The sequence below is a fragment of the Pomacea canaliculata genome, linkage group LG12, assembly GCF_003073045.1.
Source record: "Pomacea canaliculata isolate SZHN2017 linkage group LG12, ASM307304v1, whole genome shotgun sequence".
NCBI classification, from domain to species: Eukaryota; Metazoa; Mollusca; class Gastropoda; order Architaenioglossa; family Ampullariidae; genus Pomacea; species Pomacea canaliculata.
The window spans coordinates 20,671,094-20,690,083 of NC_037601.1; the positions used below are offsets into that span (position 1 = coordinate 20,671,094).

The 18,990-nt window shown below is 40.0% G+C and overlaps 1 protein-coding gene across 1 annotated transcript; it reads right to left on the bottom strand.

Annotated features, from left to right (window-relative positions):
- Positions 1 to 2,606: 2,606 nt before the first annotated feature.
- LOC112576461 (NFX1-type zinc finger-containing protein 1-like) lies at positions 2,607 to 18,355 on the bottom strand. Its single transcript, XM_025258899.1, is given in 20 exon segments — positions 2,607 to 4,345; positions 4,575 to 4,941; positions 5,236 to 6,224; positions 6,442 to 6,712; positions 8,056 to 8,171; positions 8,868 to 9,000; positions 9,359 to 9,530; positions 9,822 to 9,966; positions 9,968 to 10,012; positions 10,338 to 10,540; positions 10,543 to 10,651; positions 11,384 to 11,780; positions 12,150 to 12,367; positions 12,796 to 13,051; positions 13,328 to 14,019; positions 14,477 to 15,014; positions 15,228 to 15,389; positions 15,639 to 16,472; positions 16,766 to 17,000; positions 17,834 to 18,355. Coding segments are annotated over 19 exon segments (5,970 nt in total). The 5' UTR covers positions 16,999 to 17,000; positions 17,834 to 18,355; the 3' UTR covers positions 2,607 to 4,255.
- Positions 18,356 to 18,990: the final 635 nt, after the last annotated feature.

The following is an 18,990-nucleotide window of genomic DNA, read 5'->3' on the forward strand; positions in this document are numbered from 1 at the left end:
TGTTCTACAAAATGTCATAAGAATTATTCACCAAGCAACACAGAAAGGCTGTATGAATGTCAGCTAAACCAAAACCCATTTTTGTTGTAAAAAAGTGGCCATCTGGCAGCGAAAGAACAACAGTTCTATGAAGAGGAAACATGAGGTGGCAATTGTGTACTACTACTACTAAAAATTATATTGGAATTGGGTTATCCACAAATGTTAAATAATTAAATAAAATTGTTATTGAAACTAAGAGAGACATCACTGAAAATTTCCTGGGTTGGCTGAAATGTAGTTCTGGTATAAACTGCTGTTTGATATGCAAATTTTAATTGTACCCATGTTACTCTATATGGGTTTTAAGCCAAGTATCCATGGTGGAGAAGATCCTGCTAACAAAAGAGTTATGGGAGCCATAATGACACCATCAACTAAAGCAATATACAAAGATTTGTGGAGGTGTCACTTGTCTATTGTCTCAGGCACTAAATGTATGAAATACTAATTATGTTTATTGAAATTTCCAGCTGTGCAATATTCAAAAAAATATTGAAACCACAAACAGTACAAGAAAATATATTTTATGATGGGGCTGTCCTGTGCTTATATGCTTCTTGTGACTATGTTATCTGATCATGTCATATGTGCCAACGTTAGGAGAAAAAAATTAGTTTCTCGGGTTTACTTCAGCTCTGACTGTATTAGTGGGCCTTTGCAAGTGTCATTTATCTGTAAGACATTTACATGCTGTATTATATTTTCTTGTTGTTTTTTGTTTTTTTTGTTTTTGTTTTTGTTTATTTATGAAAAACACAAAAACAAAATCGAGATAAAGGGAATTAAGCCATGATGTAAAAATCTTTTTGTTGGTGGTGGCTTCCCTTGCATCGATGGGTTCGGGTTTTTACCCCTCCATTCTTATGCATGGTTGACACAGCTGGAGGAGCAATGGGTAAAGCAGGATAGTGGGGTCAATCAAAACTCAGAAAACAAGGAAGATGCAGATAAAATAAAATAGACAAATAATAAACAAAACGTTTCGACCCAGCAAATCATCAAAGGTTCATTATGACTTTGTATCTTTACTCCTGTGTGTTAAATGTCTGTATGAGTATGTCTGCCTGCCCTTGTGAGTGAAGAAAAATTTCTGTCCTGGGTATCCTCGACAGACAATAAAGTTTGTTTTGATTTTGATTTTGATTTGACTTTGTGAAGCACCTAAGTGTTTTGTTTAAAATGAAGTTTCCCAAGAGCTAAGTAACGTTTGCTACTTGACATAGCAAGCAAACAAAACAGACTTGAAGATTGTCTTGGCAGACACTGCTACTCTGGTCGGGGGGGTGAGAAGCCATTAAAATAAAAATCAACTTTTTCGAGCTTGCCAGTTCTTTTCTGTCTACTTCTTCATTCTCGTCATCCAGCTCCTTGTCCAACTCGGCGAGTACCTCCTTCCACGGCCTTAGACAAAGTGTTGTGCCAGTCACGTGACCGAACCAGACTGACTTACAAAGATCTGTGCTCCTCAAGAGGACGGCAAGATACAAGATGTTTTATTCTTTCACCCTCTCGGGTTCTTGTCAGTTAAGGCAGCTGGTCCTAATAAAGTGCTGTGCTGACTATTATACCCCAAATCACTGTCAACGTATCCAGTATCTGATTGACTATTCCCAATCCGTTGTCGAGATCATGATGCCATGTGTGTGCACTTACCTTGTTACTAATTATACACAATACATCCTGATTTTGACTGATTCCGTGCATATGAATGTTTGTCAGCCTGTTTTTGGAGAACGTGTTTACTCAGATTTGTGAAGAGTGTCTTACTCTAAGCTTTACCCAATCATTAAAAAGTTGCACTCCTCTATACTTTTATATGCTCTCTCATTCTCGTGGATTATGCCGTAATTTGAATAAATCATTTACAAGACTTGCTTCTTCTTAAAACGTAGTTGATGGGTGTCCAGTACACAACAACAACAAAAATCTATACGTCAGTCTTAAAAAACAGAACAATTTAGAAGGATCAGCTTTATTTCAAGAAGATCTATCGGTAACCCGAACACCGAAGGATAGTACAGCACTGCTCACCTGATGTCTACTAAAGAGTCTAGCGGATGAAGGAAATAACTATCATGTAGCTCTATGTTCTTTATCTTGTCGTCGTTTGAAGCTTTAGTTTATGTTTCTACACACGAAAATTTGCTCTGTTTCCGTTAAAAGGTTTCTTAACCGGTCACCTAATGTGGTGTATGTGACTCGTAAAGTCAGGCCAATAATGTCGGTGTCGACATCGCACGCTCATGGCTGCCATGGCAACGCCTGTGGACCACGTACGAACCGTTACAAGGGTCGTGTGGGTGACTAGCCGCGCTCATGAGGTCGCATACATGGTGACCAGAAACACCCGCAAGTCAGCTCAACATTTGTGAAGAACTTACAAACATTTCTTCAGGTCTTGAATATTTGACTCATTAGTGACAGTAAACTACATCCAACATGATTCCAAAAGGGACAAGCAGTCCATACTTTTTTTTATTTCTCGTGATTAACTTTCTTTAAAAAAAGCGTAAAGAAATAAATTAAGTGGACAACTGTCTAAGGCAATAATGAGAAAATAATACTTTTTTTGAGAGATAATTCTATGAAGTAAACAAATCGCATCATGACAACGTACAAGCGACGTGATGGTAGTACAAGGGAAATAATTCCCAAATAAAAACTAGTCACATAATTATTACTCCCCTTACAGAGTAAATGTGCTTGGATGCTTGACTGCAATGAGAGGTCCTGCTAACATTTGGAAGTTACTATAGTGTGAGCTAGAACAGCATTTAGGGGTATCTGGCAGTTATGTTGACTTTTGCACTCTTTTTTGTTGACAGTTATCATTTTCAATTTCTGTTACTGTATAACAACTCTCTGGGTGTCTGAAACACCGGGTTCAGATTAAATAACATAAAGTGCGAGTGACCACTAATAGATATACAGCCGTGGAGTGACATTGTCACAAAATTTAATAAGCGGTTGAGATGGCGGTCTCTGGTGGGAGCTGGGATGTGAACTCGGATGCTGTTAAAACTGTGTCTATGATAAAAGTTAAACATTGTTTCGGGCGGGATTTCTTGAAAGCTTTATTTTGCACAGCAAACTGATTATACAAAACTGCAGAACGTGGAGTTAAAATTACTGAAATGTTCACGGATGGCATAAATAGTCATCTCGAATATCTTACCTGGTTTCAGCATAACAAAATTTTCTGTTTAAAAAAAATCAGAGATAATCATTGTTAAATACTGCAAACAACTTTTTTGTTATAACATATTGACAACATAGCAAACCTATGAAGTGGCGAGGTGTGAGATTATCAGTTGGGATCATTGCCACTTCTTGTATATACAATGCTCATACTAGGATAGATATATATGGCATATCATTAGCCTTAACCGTTATGTTTAAAAAGGAAGTTCGTTTGCGACGGTTTTATATTAATAGCTACTAGTCGCATGTATCATTGTCGGTCTCTAAAATACTTATAAATCTAATGATTAAAATTAAAGTAACATAAAAGAAAAAACACTGGAAAAAAACCAAGACCAAGATATTTGCTTACATCAATATTTTAAAAAAATACATTTTAGAATATGTGACATTATACGATGTCATCTGAAATAAAACTGACTGCCTATCAAGCGATTATGTAGAAAGCCATTCAAAATATCATAAACAATATTTTCGTTTATTATATTATACGGGAACATAATTAGGTAAATATGGTCTTTAGTAAATAGTTATCTAAATTAATATTAAGAGGACAAAAGTATCACAAAATTTAAAATGTAAACAAATGATAACATGCAAATCTTCTAACATTTTAAATGAAAATCCGACTTGTTAACAAAAAGCGCACACTAAGGTCCAAACCCAACACTATAAATGTAATTTTACAATAATCCACTTGTAACAACCACACAATAACTGTTTTAGGTTTCAAGTTATGTAGTAAAAACACACGAATTCTTTTGTACGTTTTATCTTTAAACTCACATAGCACATATGTAGCCCCTAGCGGCCTAGCCCCTATAATAGTGCTTTCAGAGCAAACAATTTAATAGTCAGTAGCATTAGTCTCCTTTGTAATCAAATGAGGCACATTGCATACTCTCACTTTTAAAGATTTATTTTAATGTTTGATTAATTCTGAAACTAAATCAGTAACGGATGCTAGTTTCTCTTAGGTCTGATCAGGGCCACGACGGACTGGAGGGATGCTTCAATCGTCAATATTCATCTGCGTCCGTAGAAGGGTGCGAAGACGTGAAGTCATTGACTGCAGATCCGCTTTCCCGATGTCGCACAGGTCCTGTTCATCGACCACGAACAGAAAAAACAAAAACTAGAACAATCGTAGAAGTAAAAGCAGAAACAAAATATGCTATTATTTCATAGCAGTTCATATCTAGCAGAAGTAACAAAAATAATAAACTAACAACAAATGTAGATATATATATATATAGGACGGTATATTTAATAACTTTTTTTTGTCTTTATGATACACACCTAAGGTTATACAAGTGAGTGCGTTTACATACCACTTCAGGGGATGCACCAAGGACGGACAAGTCGACACATGCTGTCTGATGCTCATAAGTACTATTTGTTTTTCTGCCTTCTTCAATGAGGCGTTCGCATTCTGCCATTGGAATAAACCCTTTCTTCTTGCTCTTCAGGGTCTGCAAAAGCTGATCGGCTTGCCGCTTAAGAGAGGACAATGTGTCTGTAGAATTAAACAGATGATAGGAAGGTATTCCTTTAAGGCAGGTAAGAAGCACTGTGTACACCAATCGCCGAGTCTCTGATGTCAACTCGTGAAGACGCTGCTCACTCATGTTGTCCACTGGGGGCAGCACAAGTCCCTTTAAGTACTCGACATCATCTTGGAGATCACTGATACTATTCCTAAGGAAAGAACAACACAGTAAAATTGCATTCACTTTATTTAAACGATTATCAAATCGGAGTTTATGTCTTCCTTATTCATGATAGAGAAACAATCCAATAACTTCTGGTATTTACTTCTTATGTTCTTGACAATGTAAAGATCTACAAAATATTATAAAATGGTTTTAAGGCACAACAGAATAATAAACGTTTCGTAATGCAAATTTTAAAATCCAAACCAATACCATATAAATTATTTGATTCAAACGTTTCTTTAAATTTAAAAGAGCAAAACAAATGATTGCATCCAACCTTTCTAAAACCTGGGTATTTCGTAATTGAAGAAATAGCCGGTCAACCATCTCGATCATTCTGGCGAGCTTGATCTGATTGGTCAAAGCAAAGCATTTGTTAACATCCAGGTCTGCCGTCTCCAGAATTCTTCGGAAGGCGCTGGAAGAGAAGCTACGTGGGTAATACACACTGCCATCAAGCATGTCCATGGACTTAGTGATCTTGTACTGGCGCGCCTTAGACACTAAGGTTGAGTCTTTGAGTATGGTCTTCTTTTTGTCCTCTTCTTGTCGGCGGCGTCTGAGTCTGCTGTGGTACCTCCAGCAGTCCCAGTCCTTGAAAGGTTTTGTGCAAGCTGGACAGGCGAGAAACGTACCTGGCGTGAAGCGCTTTCTCTTGACATAGACATCCAGAGCATCTGATCGGAATATATGTTTACATTCTGGCAGTTTGATCAAAATCGTGGTATCATCAACCTTCACACATTCTTCTTTAAAAAGTAGTCCCTGGATTACCAGAGGAACAAACTTCTCCTTCTCGCATGTGTAGCAAAGACATATCTCCCCGCAAAATCCGGAGCACAGATGACCGCATTTGAGGATCTTGAGACACTTCTTGCCACAAGGCTGACAAGGCGTGTGACACAAGGACTGGCATGTCACGTGCTCGCATTTCCAGGGACATCGCTCTTCGCATGGTTTGCACGGTTCGCCGCAAGTGAGAGGGCACCTGCTGTGTTTGCATCTTGTCAGGCAAGGCTTCTCTTTGCAAGGCAGGCATTTGCTTCCGCAAGGCAGTCTACATTTGTGACTGCATCCCGACAAAACCTTACCGCAAACTTCTCCGCAAGCTTTGTGCACGAGTCCCGCCATGCACTCCCCACATGTTCCCTTACACGTGTGACCGCAGTCCAGCATGACCCCACATGACTGAGGGCAAGGCCATGTAGCAGGTGATGCATGGCAAGGAGATTTTACCAGATGTCCGCATGGCCACACACGCTCCACCTGCGCTCATAAGGAAAATCTTTTGTGAGGAAGTTGTAGTAAGTAGCTTTGCAGACATTATTTTACGTTTTCTTGCTATTAAAAGGCAACACAGGTAATGTATGTAAAGATTAACTTACTGTTCTTGTGATGGATGCACTTACACTAAACTGAGATAACGAATAACATGCATCGGTGTTTATAGGGATCCCACTCTTACTTAGATATAGAATGTTACCTCTTTGGTGCACTGGCCAACATGACTTCGGTTCTCTCTACACTGTCCACATTTCCCTGAGCACTGGTGGCCACACTTCTCAAGATTTCCTTCACAGGGACTTGTGCAGCTCCATGTATGAGGGTCTCTGTGACATTCTATCATAGCCTTGTGCCCACACATGGGGATCACCTTCTCCACCCGCTGGGTACATTTTCCACACTCTTCGTAGCACTTCTTGAGGCAGAGGTGTCCTGCTGTACACACAGGGCGCCCACACCTTTTCGTACACCTGTAAGACAAAACTGTATTCAGGTACATACAGTACAATCCGTGACAGTCTTTGAATGTCAGCAGGTGGACAAAAAGAGTGTTTTATGTCAGGCAGGAAAATCAAGCTTCTAGTTTGCCTCGTTTTAAAATCTGCAAGAAGTGGATTCAGGTAACTACAATTGTGAATTAATTATTATTTTAACTCTTCTCTTCAGCTGGTATTAATTAAATCTATAAAGTTTAACAAGTATAAAAATATTCTAAATGAATAATGCTTTCGCTGTTTGTTTATGTGTTTTTTTACAAGAGGCGGTCAAGTAAGGAACGATAAACCACTTCTTCATGCTACACCAAAGCTAGTATCGCAAAGTTCGGAATTCAGATCTTGTTTTCGGAAGTGACACCTGTTAACAGTGATAACTTTTCTAATGGTTTTGGTCTACCTTTATATCCTCTTCATCCTTCCCACATTGCAAGGTGTTTGCTAAATGAAAGCCCTTTGGGCGCCATGTCAAAGATGATAACTAGTCCGAAGTTCAGCCCTGGTATGGCACTGATTTTTGTTTTGTTTTACTTTACCCCTCATTCTACATGTGGGTAGCGTTCGTCAGGGAGTGTAATATGCGACTGAAGGAGTGTTTAGGCTCTATCTACTATATGTTGTGTCAGACACGTTAAACCATTTACATCACTTACTAAAACTAAGCTAAGGGACCCTAAACACTCTTTTGGCTTTCACCCGACGGTCCAAAAGCTCGAGTGCATCGAGATCTGCAATCAGGGAAAATGTGTGGCGAATGCACAAGAATCTGTTGCCAAAACTGTGTTATTTCATATCATTGTTGCTAAATTGGAATGATTTATATTTTCTGTCTTCATAGTAAGAGATTAAAAATTTTTAATTTGTCAAGTATTCCGAATTTTCATTGAAGTATGCCTTATATATCTTTTATATTCTAGAGTGTTTACAAACAAGGAAAAACAAATAACAGCTCTCTTCGTGAGTATAAAAGAATCTACTTTGCCTGTTGAAGAAAAAGTTTGCTAATATGGTAAAGACAATAATTTTAGCACAATATTTTGTAAAACAAGAATAGCATGCATTTAGCAAGCATGCCAAAATATGGTTTACTTAATACTCTTCTGGAAGCAGAAAACCGAGCTGCATTTGATTCTCCTATGCGTTGTCACAACCTAGAACCTACTAGAATGTATTTGTATGAAAATGGGTGAGACAGGGTTAGAGATTAGCTTCTACGCTTTTTATACGTTTACTAACTAAACTGTCGGGTACCTTAGTGCTGTAGGCAGGGAAATTGCTATAGAAATGCTTATCATATTATTATTGGAAATCCTACTCACTGGTATTCCTTATGGTCCATGTCGTATCCATGACACATTCTCTCACACACGTGACCGCAGATCAGTCGGAAAATACACGGCTTGCGGCATCCGCCCTCCGGAACATTTTGGAAATCCTTCAAATGTAAAACAAGGACTACATGTGTGCTCTTTTAATAATATACAATAAGAGAAAAAAAGAATTACATGCGCTGTATTATTGGCAGTTGTTTACCCTTGTGTTCATATGTATTGTATTAACATTCACCCAATGGTATGCTTGCTGCTACTACAGCAAAGTTTTATATCTGGGTTGTATTTTTTTTTTCATTTTCATTCCTGCAGTTTTTATAATACATCGTTATCAAAACTGCACATGCGGATTTGTTTTTCTAAAATGTTTATGCTTAATTTTTAATATGCAGCGGTATCTCCTGCTATTTTCTCGCTGCAGACGAGATAGTTTTCTATAGCACATGTACCAGGAGGGTTTCAATGAGAAAAATCTTCAGCAAAAATTTGGTGAGCATGCTAAGAATTAACGTGCTTGCCAAATACATTTGCTGATACAATGGGAATTTTGTCTTCTTTTAGAGAATGGTTCCCCCTTTAGCACTTTTCCAGTCCTTAGCGTTCCTATTCAATGAATGGAAGCTGAGCATAGTGGTTAAAGTACATTATCTTTTATTCCTTTTTTCAGCAGCTATAACAAAAGCCCACTAGTGCTACTAGTTTTAAGTACTGCTGTTCTTTTAAGATGCAAAATGAATTAACAATAAGTGGAAGAAAGAAAAAGGGATTTAAATTTTATTTAAAGAAACAAAATTCCTTACATCTTTATTAGAGACTTTTGTTTCAGTCGTCGGGTGGTTTTCGCATCGAAGTACCAAACAGTCACCAAGTTGTTGGTTACTTTTTGCGGTCTTTGCAATGTTCTTCCAGAGTTCACTTTTTTCTGCCAGTATCCTGCAGGACACAGCAAGTTTATGAGACAAAAGAAGTATAATCGACAAAGAGCGAGTTCGAAATCTTACAAAATTCCAGTAAGTAGATTAAAATAAGAGAAAGATTTTCCAACTATAATATTTTGACAACTTTTAAACTTTTGACTCTTTTTGTGAATAAATAGCTCTTTATCTCGTTGACGAAAAGAAGACTACTTACCTATATTTGAGTTTTAAAAAAGTCGTTAGAATAAAATATTTGACCCCGGTAGCTATTTGATTGTTCATGTAAATTTGTCGTAGCTAAAGTTTTTCAGAAAGAAAATGGGGAACATAATTTTAAAAAATATTTTAGGTAATATTCAAAGTGAGGGACCTACCTGAAGTTGCCAATGGCGTATAACCCATCCCTGGCTCTGGACAGCGCCACACACACGCGGTTGTCTGTCCCTAGGAATCCTACGTTGCCTTCTTCGTTGCTTCGAACAAGAGAGAGGATGATGATGTTGTTCTCTTCTCCCTGGTAGTTGTCGACAGCTGTCACACGCACTCCTGTCACATGCACAGGACATGGTTAGCAGGAAAAGGTAAAAATATTGCATAATGCCACAATACCACCAGAAACACTTCGTATGTGATTAGTGTATTCTATAAAGCAAAGGTCGTTGGCTTGAGTCATCTTTCTATCCAACAGAAGACAGACACTGATTTATTAGGGATGGAGAAAAAAAAAACATAATTTATATGCCGCGGACATCTCATTCACAATGGTTTACTAGTGGAAACACCACGAATATAAAGATTGTTTTTCAAACCATGAACAAGTGATCTTCTCATACTCACCTTTGTAGAATTCTGCCTCTTTTTTCATTCGAGATTTCAAGGCAAAGACCTGGCCGGAGTAGCCTGTGAGGATGGTGATCTGACTTGTTGTGTAGCCCTGTTGTAGCAGGTAGCGGCAAAGACACAGACAGAAGTCAGCCTCGTGGATCATTCAACTTGCTGCTCGTCTCGTTCGTTCTCGTCTCGCCAAACTACAAACAAATAATTTGATCATGAGAACAGGAAATGGTACAAAGTCTTGCTACGTGTTCAACAAGTAAATACAAAACAAATTATCTCAAATTTGTGAGACAATATTTCGTTAGCTGTCATTTTTGTAACTATTTAAACTACATGAACATTCATGTTAATATTTTAAGAAATTAAAGGGTTCTATAACTCAAAGGAACTTATGTGATGGAGGCAGTAAGCATTTTTCGCAACAGCAACATATTTGTCAAAGTTTCCTTTATGTTTGTGTGTGTTTGTGCAGCTTTCGATCTCAGATCTGTTCATATATGTATGAACTTTTCTTACCTCGTGGTGTAGGAGAAACACGTCTTGCTTTACCCCTTTAATGCGCTTCCTGTTCACTGTGGTCACGTGGTCCTTTAGGTGCGGGTACACGTGACGTACAAGGTTGGCGATTTGCGGTTTCATGCGGTGCTGCAGGGTCAGGGTGGTGTGGTGCAGCTGGTTCTTGATCAGGCGCTCAAAGAGCGAGATGTCCAGGTTGTAGTCTTGCTCAGCTCGTACACCGTGGGCGACGGCCGCAGCTGCTGATGGTCGCCGATGAGGATGAGATGCTGACACGACTCGCTCAGTGTCGTCACCACGTGCGCCTCCAGCACCTGTGTTACACATGCGCAAGACCATGATTCTATATTTTTCTTAGTTTTCCTCACAGCCCTTCGGTCGTTAACTAAACAAGGTCCATAGCAAGCAGAAGCATGTAGCGAAGGTAAATCATTCTGGTAAATTAAGAGCAAGATTCTTGTCCCGGTAAAGTTACAGTCCAGACTTTGCGACGTCTCCTAACCCATAGAACAATAATTAAGATGAAGTAGAAAAGATTCCTTACAGTAATATAACATAAAACAATATCTCTTATTATGGTGGCACCGACACATTTAATAAACAATCCCCTAGATAACATCATAGCAATCCTTGAAGACGTCATGAACCATGTTGTAATGAGCTAGACCAAAGAGTTTGAAAATTAAACAGTTTCAGCTAGGGTTAGTCTTAGGGAATAAGGCATTGTTTCCAGAGAAAAAAGAAGGCAACTCTCTGACACATTCTCAATATGGATGCTCTACTTACCCGGTACGTGGCAGTCTGGCGGTTCTCCTCAAATGCGCTCGTTATTATTATCATAAGAACCAAGTTTCTTGGGTTCAGATCTCGTCAAGGCTACGAGGTTCTTTTCGGTATGTGGCATCTATTTACAAAATCCGCCGCTTTCTCGTTAGATAACTTTAAGTGTTATCCTTTAAACATCGGTTCCACGCCGACCTGGCCTGCTGTAAAGGTGATAGCGATGATAACTTAAACTCAAACTTTCCAGATGTGTATTTACTAACCTCAGCAGCCTCCTCTAGCAGCACGATGGGGCAGCCGATGTCTTTCAGCACCGAGCGGTAGCGAGCAGCTCCCGTGGTTGTCATCCCGATGACAGCCTTACTGCGCATGATGTCGCGATCTTCGGCGAACTTCAGCTCGCGCATGCGTGCTGCCTCCGTCTCGTAAAGGTCGGCCTCCGTTTTTATAGAATCTTTTAATGAGGTTTGGTATCTGTCTAACCAGAACAGGTACAGCCTCACTCTGTCTTTCACCTGCAGTCGATGACTCCAGACATCAGTGATGGCTGATGCTTCTTTCTCAGACATGGCCTGTGATGTCTTCAGAAGATGCTGGAGTCTTCTCTCCTGTTGTTTTCTGTGAGCCTTTGGCGTTTGCCAGCCATCCATGTCTCTGTCACTGAGATATTGGAGGCAAAGATGTTCTTCATTCTAAAAGAATTCTCAAATATTAAATGAGAAAATGTTCATATTGTACACTGCCTTCCAACTATCGTGTTTATCTTTTTTTATTACTGTAGCTTGAACAGGAGATATTTACAATGAGTTTACATAAATGGTGTTTCAGGAAAAAAAGACATTCATCGCCGTTGTACGATTGTTTCACTCTAAATACTTCTGTCCTTTGTGTCTGTATGTGTGATTGTATATTTGTGTGCGCTTTTCGTGTGCGTGTGTTTGCGTTTAAAATGTATATGTATTCATTCCTTTGCTCGTATCTTCCCCAGCATTGACGAGTGTTCATGTGTATACATTTCCAGTAACTCACCTGCCCTTTCCTACCGTCGTGACAATGCCAAGGTCGAAGATGGCATCCTTGACACTGTACTTGTGACGCCTTGCGAAGTTAAACAAATCATCGTCCTCATCGTCGTCAGCGTCATCTAGTTGTCGCTCTCTCTGCGTATATTCCGCATCTTCCTCGACGTTCAGCTTCTTCTCTGCTTCATCGCCTTCATCTTCCTCCAGCAACTGGTCCAGAAGGTTCTAACAAATGTGAGATTACTAATTAAAAGCTGTTAACCACTGACTGGTTTTGCCCCTTCCGTGATACCTATCATCAGAATCCGCCTATGATCAATGGAGATATTTTAACAAGAATTTATTTAGTGTGAGCAAACTGTGAAATATTGTTGCCCTTATAGATGTTCAATCCATCATCGGTTTGTATAGCCCCGGAAAGGATTTCCTTCTTCCACTACAAGTAAAACTCGTTCAAACAGCTTAAGGTTATACTATCTTACGGATAACAAACATTGTGCAAAGCTGTTTTGTCTGTCTAGTGTTTCAATAGGTCTGTGTGTGTTACTGTGCTGATTTGGGTGTCAGTCACATTTACATGTCTTGAGCAAATTTTTAGTGTGCGATGTTCTCAATATCCTACTTTCTAATTAGCGAATACAGTTTTTTTTTACCTGTAGCGACATCGTATCTGGAGACAGTCCCAACCAGGTTTTCACACAGTAGTCTTTGTGGTACCAGGGTGACTGTGAAGATGTTTCAGCAATTACACTGAAGACATTACTGTTGATGACTAGCTTCAACATACTGTCGGGTAATATTTCCTGGGTACATTTACTGCGCCATGCTAACACATGCTGCTTCGTCTGGACATTAACTGTAACTGACAGGGTTTGATTCAGTCTGTCCTGTACCTTGTCCACCCAAAATCTAAAAGGGGAAAAAAACCAGTCGATTTTACTAATTTTTTTTAAGATGCGCTGGAGTAAAAAAATCTTTTAGTCTAGAACTATGATCAATTTTCAAGCTTAGCAAAAGATTATCTAGTAAGTTATTAATCTCTCATTTTTGTTTTCGTTTTGGCAATTTTGTTTCCAAGTTGGCACACAATTATTTCAAACAATTTTCTGAAACATCTTCTCAACTAGAACAAGATATGAAAAAACTTAATAGAGACTACCCCTTGCGATAATATAATGAACCTACCTGTACATCTGGGCCCTCATTTTCGGATGAAGAAAAGGAATTTGGCTGGCATCGATACTGAGCTCATGCTGCATTTCTGTGCCTTCTAGAATCTGTTGCGTCACTTCCTGCTCCAGGCCCTTGTAGCTAGTCTCGTCAGATTCCCCCAGCATCCCTTGTGTTAGCCAGTTTATCATCACCGACTGTCGTGCACCTAATAACCTCCTTTGAATATTGCTGACCAGTGACGAGTAGTGATTGTCGGGCATTGCTGACCGCAGTGCACTTTCTCCAAGAATGCCCTTAGCTGTGGCTTCCAACCTTGCCGACACCCGCTCCACTCTTTCTCTTAAATTACACAGCCCCTTAAAACAGTCGTTGATGCTGTGTTTGATGTCCAGTTTGACTCTCTTCTCCTTCCTTATCTGTGCTCTAATCTGCTTTAAGTTGAAGCGCTCCAGTTGTTCAGTTTTGCAGCGGCTTCCGACTCGAACAATGCCGTTTGGGCAGAATTGCAGTATTCCTTCTAAAAACTGATCCAAGGCATGGTTAGTGTAGCAAACTACAAGCATTGGCTTTGCATTTGATGTCCAAACCTCTCTGTTATCTAGAAGTACTTTGGCCACTTTCAGTCCGACATACGTCTTGCCTGTTCCAGGAGGGCCTTGGATGATGGCGATCTCCTTTGTTAAAGCTGTCTTCACGGCATCGTACTGTACATAAAAGTTTGTCACTTTGTGTGTTTAAAATGGTTTAGAAAAAAGTGCCGAATGATTAATTCTGCATATGTATCCACAAGCGTTCCGATTCGCGGGCAGTTTGTGACAAATTACAGGCCTTGTCTCTTTTGTAATGTGTTTACAAGTAAAAAGTGCTATTCAATCATTTCTTTCGTCGTCGTCGTCGTTACCATCATCTATCAAATATCTAAGATCAACAATGACAAGAAAATCATCAGTATTTGTTTTGATTATGGTTGTATATTATATTTTAAACATAATTTATGTCAAAGGACCAAAGCCATACAAGTTTTATAAAACCGTCAAGATGGATGATGACAATAAATCACATTATTTACACTCTTTAACCTTTACACTCTTTCACAGACGTGAGCCGTGCACCAGACCCCAAAAGAACTAGTAGTGAAATTATTTTAGAATAAGCTGATACCTGTGACTGGTTAAAAGGTGTGTTTTCAACGGGTGGCCAACGGGTCGGGAGCAGTACTGATATCTGCGTATTCTGTCGGCATTCGTCTTTCAGGAGATACCTGATATTCAAGGTGGTACCGTAGCCACGTGCATACTGGGGAGGCTTGATGTCAGTTTTGCACTCAACGATGTAGCGAGAGAGAGGAAAGCATGTTTGCATCTCCTGGAGACCCTCCAGCACGTGTCTGTATGCCTCGAAGTAGGCTGTAGTTTCTGCCATGATGAAGGTGTCACCCGAAGCGTTGAGGATCTCACGAATGCTGTTCATAAATTGAACCTGAATGATGCCCTGTTTAATGTCCTTCATGTCCCTGCTGGTCACTATTGCAAAGAAAGTGTTCTGGAAGTCATCACTACTCAAGCAGACGAGTGATCCATACAAGAGCCTTTTGGAAGACTCCCATCGGATATTCTTTAGGTGCGAGTTGTCGAACTGAATACGATGTTCTAGACTTTCCTTGCATGCCAGACCAATAACCTTGATATTGTGGTACAACCTGCACAAGGTGTATAAATAAACAAGCAAATATTAATCATTGACTCGTGATACGTAGGACTGCTAGAACTTTGTCCTGAAATATAAAATATTAGAAGTGTCACAAAATTAACTCAAAACAATTTTTACATTTCATTCATATTTTTCTGTTGATGTTGGTAAAGGATCACAACTAGCTTCAGAAAATTTTCTTTTTTCTTATCTGACTACTTACCTGAGATCTGGATTCTTTTTGAGATTTTCACCTTTTTCCTTCATTATTTTGTACTCTCGTATGCCTTTACGCAAGGGTCGTATGTAGTCCTCACGAAGGAGACGAAACTGAACGTCCAGGTAGTGATTAACATCTTTGTACCCTCCTTCTGTCTTGTTAGCCCTGACAAGTCAGTACATTTTTGACAGCTTTGTTCACATATACAGTTATCTTACACAATATTCGGTAATCAATCAAATGATTCAAAGAATGATTCCGCTGGGGAATTCTAAGACTGAACTTTACTAATTAAGAGATTTTTACTTTCAGAATGTAAGCAAATAACTTACGTCTTCTGGTCACATTTATAAGGATAATTTATGTGTTTGTGGTATCTCTGTGTGCGTGCCTGAAGCAAAAGACGGAACTTACCTTAGAAATGGCTTCTCGTTCCATTCCATGTCCTGGCCTGTTGGGAAAATAGACAGTTCAGTAAAGTCCTCCGGTGGAGTTTCGTCGTCTTCATTAGGGCCCATCGTCTTTCTACTACTTTGTCTCTTTTCAACTGGGTCCTGTGCCATTTTCATGATTTTCTGACAACGAGACATCAGATCTTTCACCTCATTCTCCAGGACCTGATTTTTCCTCACTGCAGCCATGACGCCTGTTTGACAGGTTAGGGACATGAGCAGTAGATACCCTTTTGAGGCATAGGTAGGTAACCTGCTACAGATGTGTGATATCAGCTTGCACGTCATCTCCACGTTCTGCTGTACTTTGAACAAACCATCTGCAGGCGAGACCTCTAGCTTCAGAAACATGTTAATCAAGTGGGTGTCCAGGAATCGTGATGTGCAGATGGCGTTAAGGATTTTTAGGACGCTCTCCCTATGCATGTCGCAATCAAGAACCGTTCCAAGTATTCTGAGAACTTCTAAAGTCTCTTTTGTGGAGATGATGTCAGATGTTATAAAATCTTCAAATTCGGAAATCTTACTGATCAGCTTCAGAGTGACATCAGCGGGGTCTGTTACATCCGAAAAATGTCTCAACTGGAATGTTCTTACGCCTCCTCTTCCTCCTCTCCAACCTCCTCCCCTTCCTATGCGTTCCCCTTGGTTTTCAAATCTTCCTCTTTCTCCTCCACCATAGCCACCTCTAGGCCTTCTGTTGTAATCTCTTTCTTCATAGCCGCCATCTCTTCCCCATCTCCCAGTACTACTGTCTCTTCCTCTCCAAGGCCTCTCTCTGTGACCTCTCTGACCTCTGCGAACAGACGTTTTCTACGAATAAATTCAATAATCTTCGGATTCATGTTCGAGTCTCTACCTTATTTTAAAAGCGTGACACTGTCATTACCCTGTCTCCAACACAACGAGCTAGGAAAGATATAAGGTGTAAAAGGCATCGATAACAATAATCGATTAAAGATGAAAGAACGAAAAAAGAAATGGATAATTTAATAAGTGAAATAAAACTAACCGAAAAAGAGACCAGTACTGCCGTTAAACACGAAATAAAACACCTAACAAATGGTACAGAGAATGACAGAAATTAACCTGTTCAGATTATCCGCTGACGTGTATCTCCGTAGAGCCCAACCCTCCACTTGCTCATCTCTGTTTGTAGACCGATCATCAAACATCTCACTCCCCCCTCCTATCTCTGCCTCCCGCTGCTGGACCCCGCCTTCCTCCTCTTCTTCTTCCTCCACGTCCTCCTCCTCCTCGCCCTCCACTTTCATCGGGCTGGTTGTCGGTTTCGTCATCGAACCGAAAACACAAGTCTTCATACCTGGACGACGGTAAAATCAAAATAATCAAATCACTAACTTAGCTTTATTATTAGAAGAAAATTTATCAGTGTTGTAAACCATCTTTCGACAATCATGATAGGTATTTTATAGTGAGCAAAACTTCGAGGAAGGGTAAAATATTTATTTATTCATATATTAAAATACTGTCAAAAGGGTACAGCCACGCCTTCCAATTCCGTCCCAGACCACCCTCCCTACCCCTCCCCCCCCAGGGCACTCCGATGCAGGTCAGCTAATCATCGAAATCGATTAACTCTTACTGTTCTGACTCTAGCAAGGCTGTGTCCGTGATTTCTGTCATGCTTGAAATAGAGATTAGGTTGTGTGTGTCATTCGTGTCTGTGTGTGCGTGTTTGTGTGTGTCCTAGCAATAGCATGTAAACAGGCAACACCTATATTAAATGTTTCGCACCGCTAGTTATTTCCAGCTTCTGTTCTGTTGGTGGCATATCGATGACAACTACCTACTGTCACGGACGCCGCCTCTCACACGAGCAACACACACACGATGTCCGTACGCGTTCTTTCAACACGAGATACAACGATTGCCTGAGGCTGTCCACATCATGTTATTAAGTTGCTCAGGATTGTACGATTTAGAATACAGATAGATAAAAATTATATGTATACGACAATGTCACAACACACGGTTCTTTGGAGAAGATGGTCAAAACCATCTATGACAAGTAAATATCTAGAAATGCAATAGTCTCTACTTTTACTTATATAGGAATATCAATCTCTCAGTTCATAACTAAAAACAGTTTGCAATGTTTCAGTCCGCGGTATATCAGTTCCAAACTATACTCACAGTGCGTAGGGTGGTCGCCCTTTGCATCTACAGTCAGAATACGAGTAACACAAATCACACCGGTACTCTACTAGAGGCGGATTTTCCTTTCCCGAGCGGATAGAAAATTCCGTGTAGCTCAGCGACAGATGACATCCCTGGCCGTACACAGTGGCCGTGTCTGGGAGGGGTTCACACAGTCACAGCAGCGGTACCCCCAGGTGACAACACGAAGCCAACAGTACACAGCCCACACAGCGCTGAGTGTACCACTGAAGGCGATCGAGGAATCGTCTAGATCTAATCCGCCTTCAGAAGGACTCCAACACAATTTTCCCGTACAAAAAAAAAAAAACAACAAAAAAACACCACCTTGACTAGGCAAGGAATTTCTTCTAAAGCGTTGGCATCTACGCTTCCCCTCTTAGCGCACACACAACACCCTTCTACTCTCATGTCCGCCGATGCCGTCTGCTTCTTCTATATTTTTCGCTAGAGTGATCTCCCTTTGCCCGCTGACATTCTCACTCATTCTCCATTACGTGTTATTTTCCCTTGCAGTTCACAAACAGCGAAGGGGTTAAAGTCTTAAACTAACCTAAAAACACATCGATTATTTTCCCCTCAGAGGTCAGACGGAAGTCTCAAGTCATAAGTCAAGCAGGTGAATCAACCCTTTGCAAGCTATTGGGACCTATTCATGCCGGCAAAATGTCCTGCAAGTAGTGAACCGAGACGTATTGCTAACAAAGTGTAACCACTACATTGATTTAAACATGATACTGGTTTATCGTGATCAACCACTCGGTCCTTCCATGTACAGAAAAATCCGTTTTTCAACTGTCAAGAGACGCCGTCGACTGGATTCTCGGCTGAGGATCACGATATTCTTAAAGTGTTTAAAAGAAATAAAATGAACTTACGAACCTCACCGTTTTTCTTAACGACTCTGTGTAGAATCAATATTTTTGCATATGTGAGGTCTTATTTTATCTGAATACTGGTAACAAATCTTTCTACTTCTATGTAATCGATTCAGTACAGCAAGACAAAAGTGGCTCGCCTGCATTTCATGACATTTAACTCCACAGGTGTTTGACACATTTCAGGTAATAGTGTATGAGTCAGTGTACTTTGTAAATGACTGGACATCTGCAAGTCTGCGAAAGGCCAGAGGG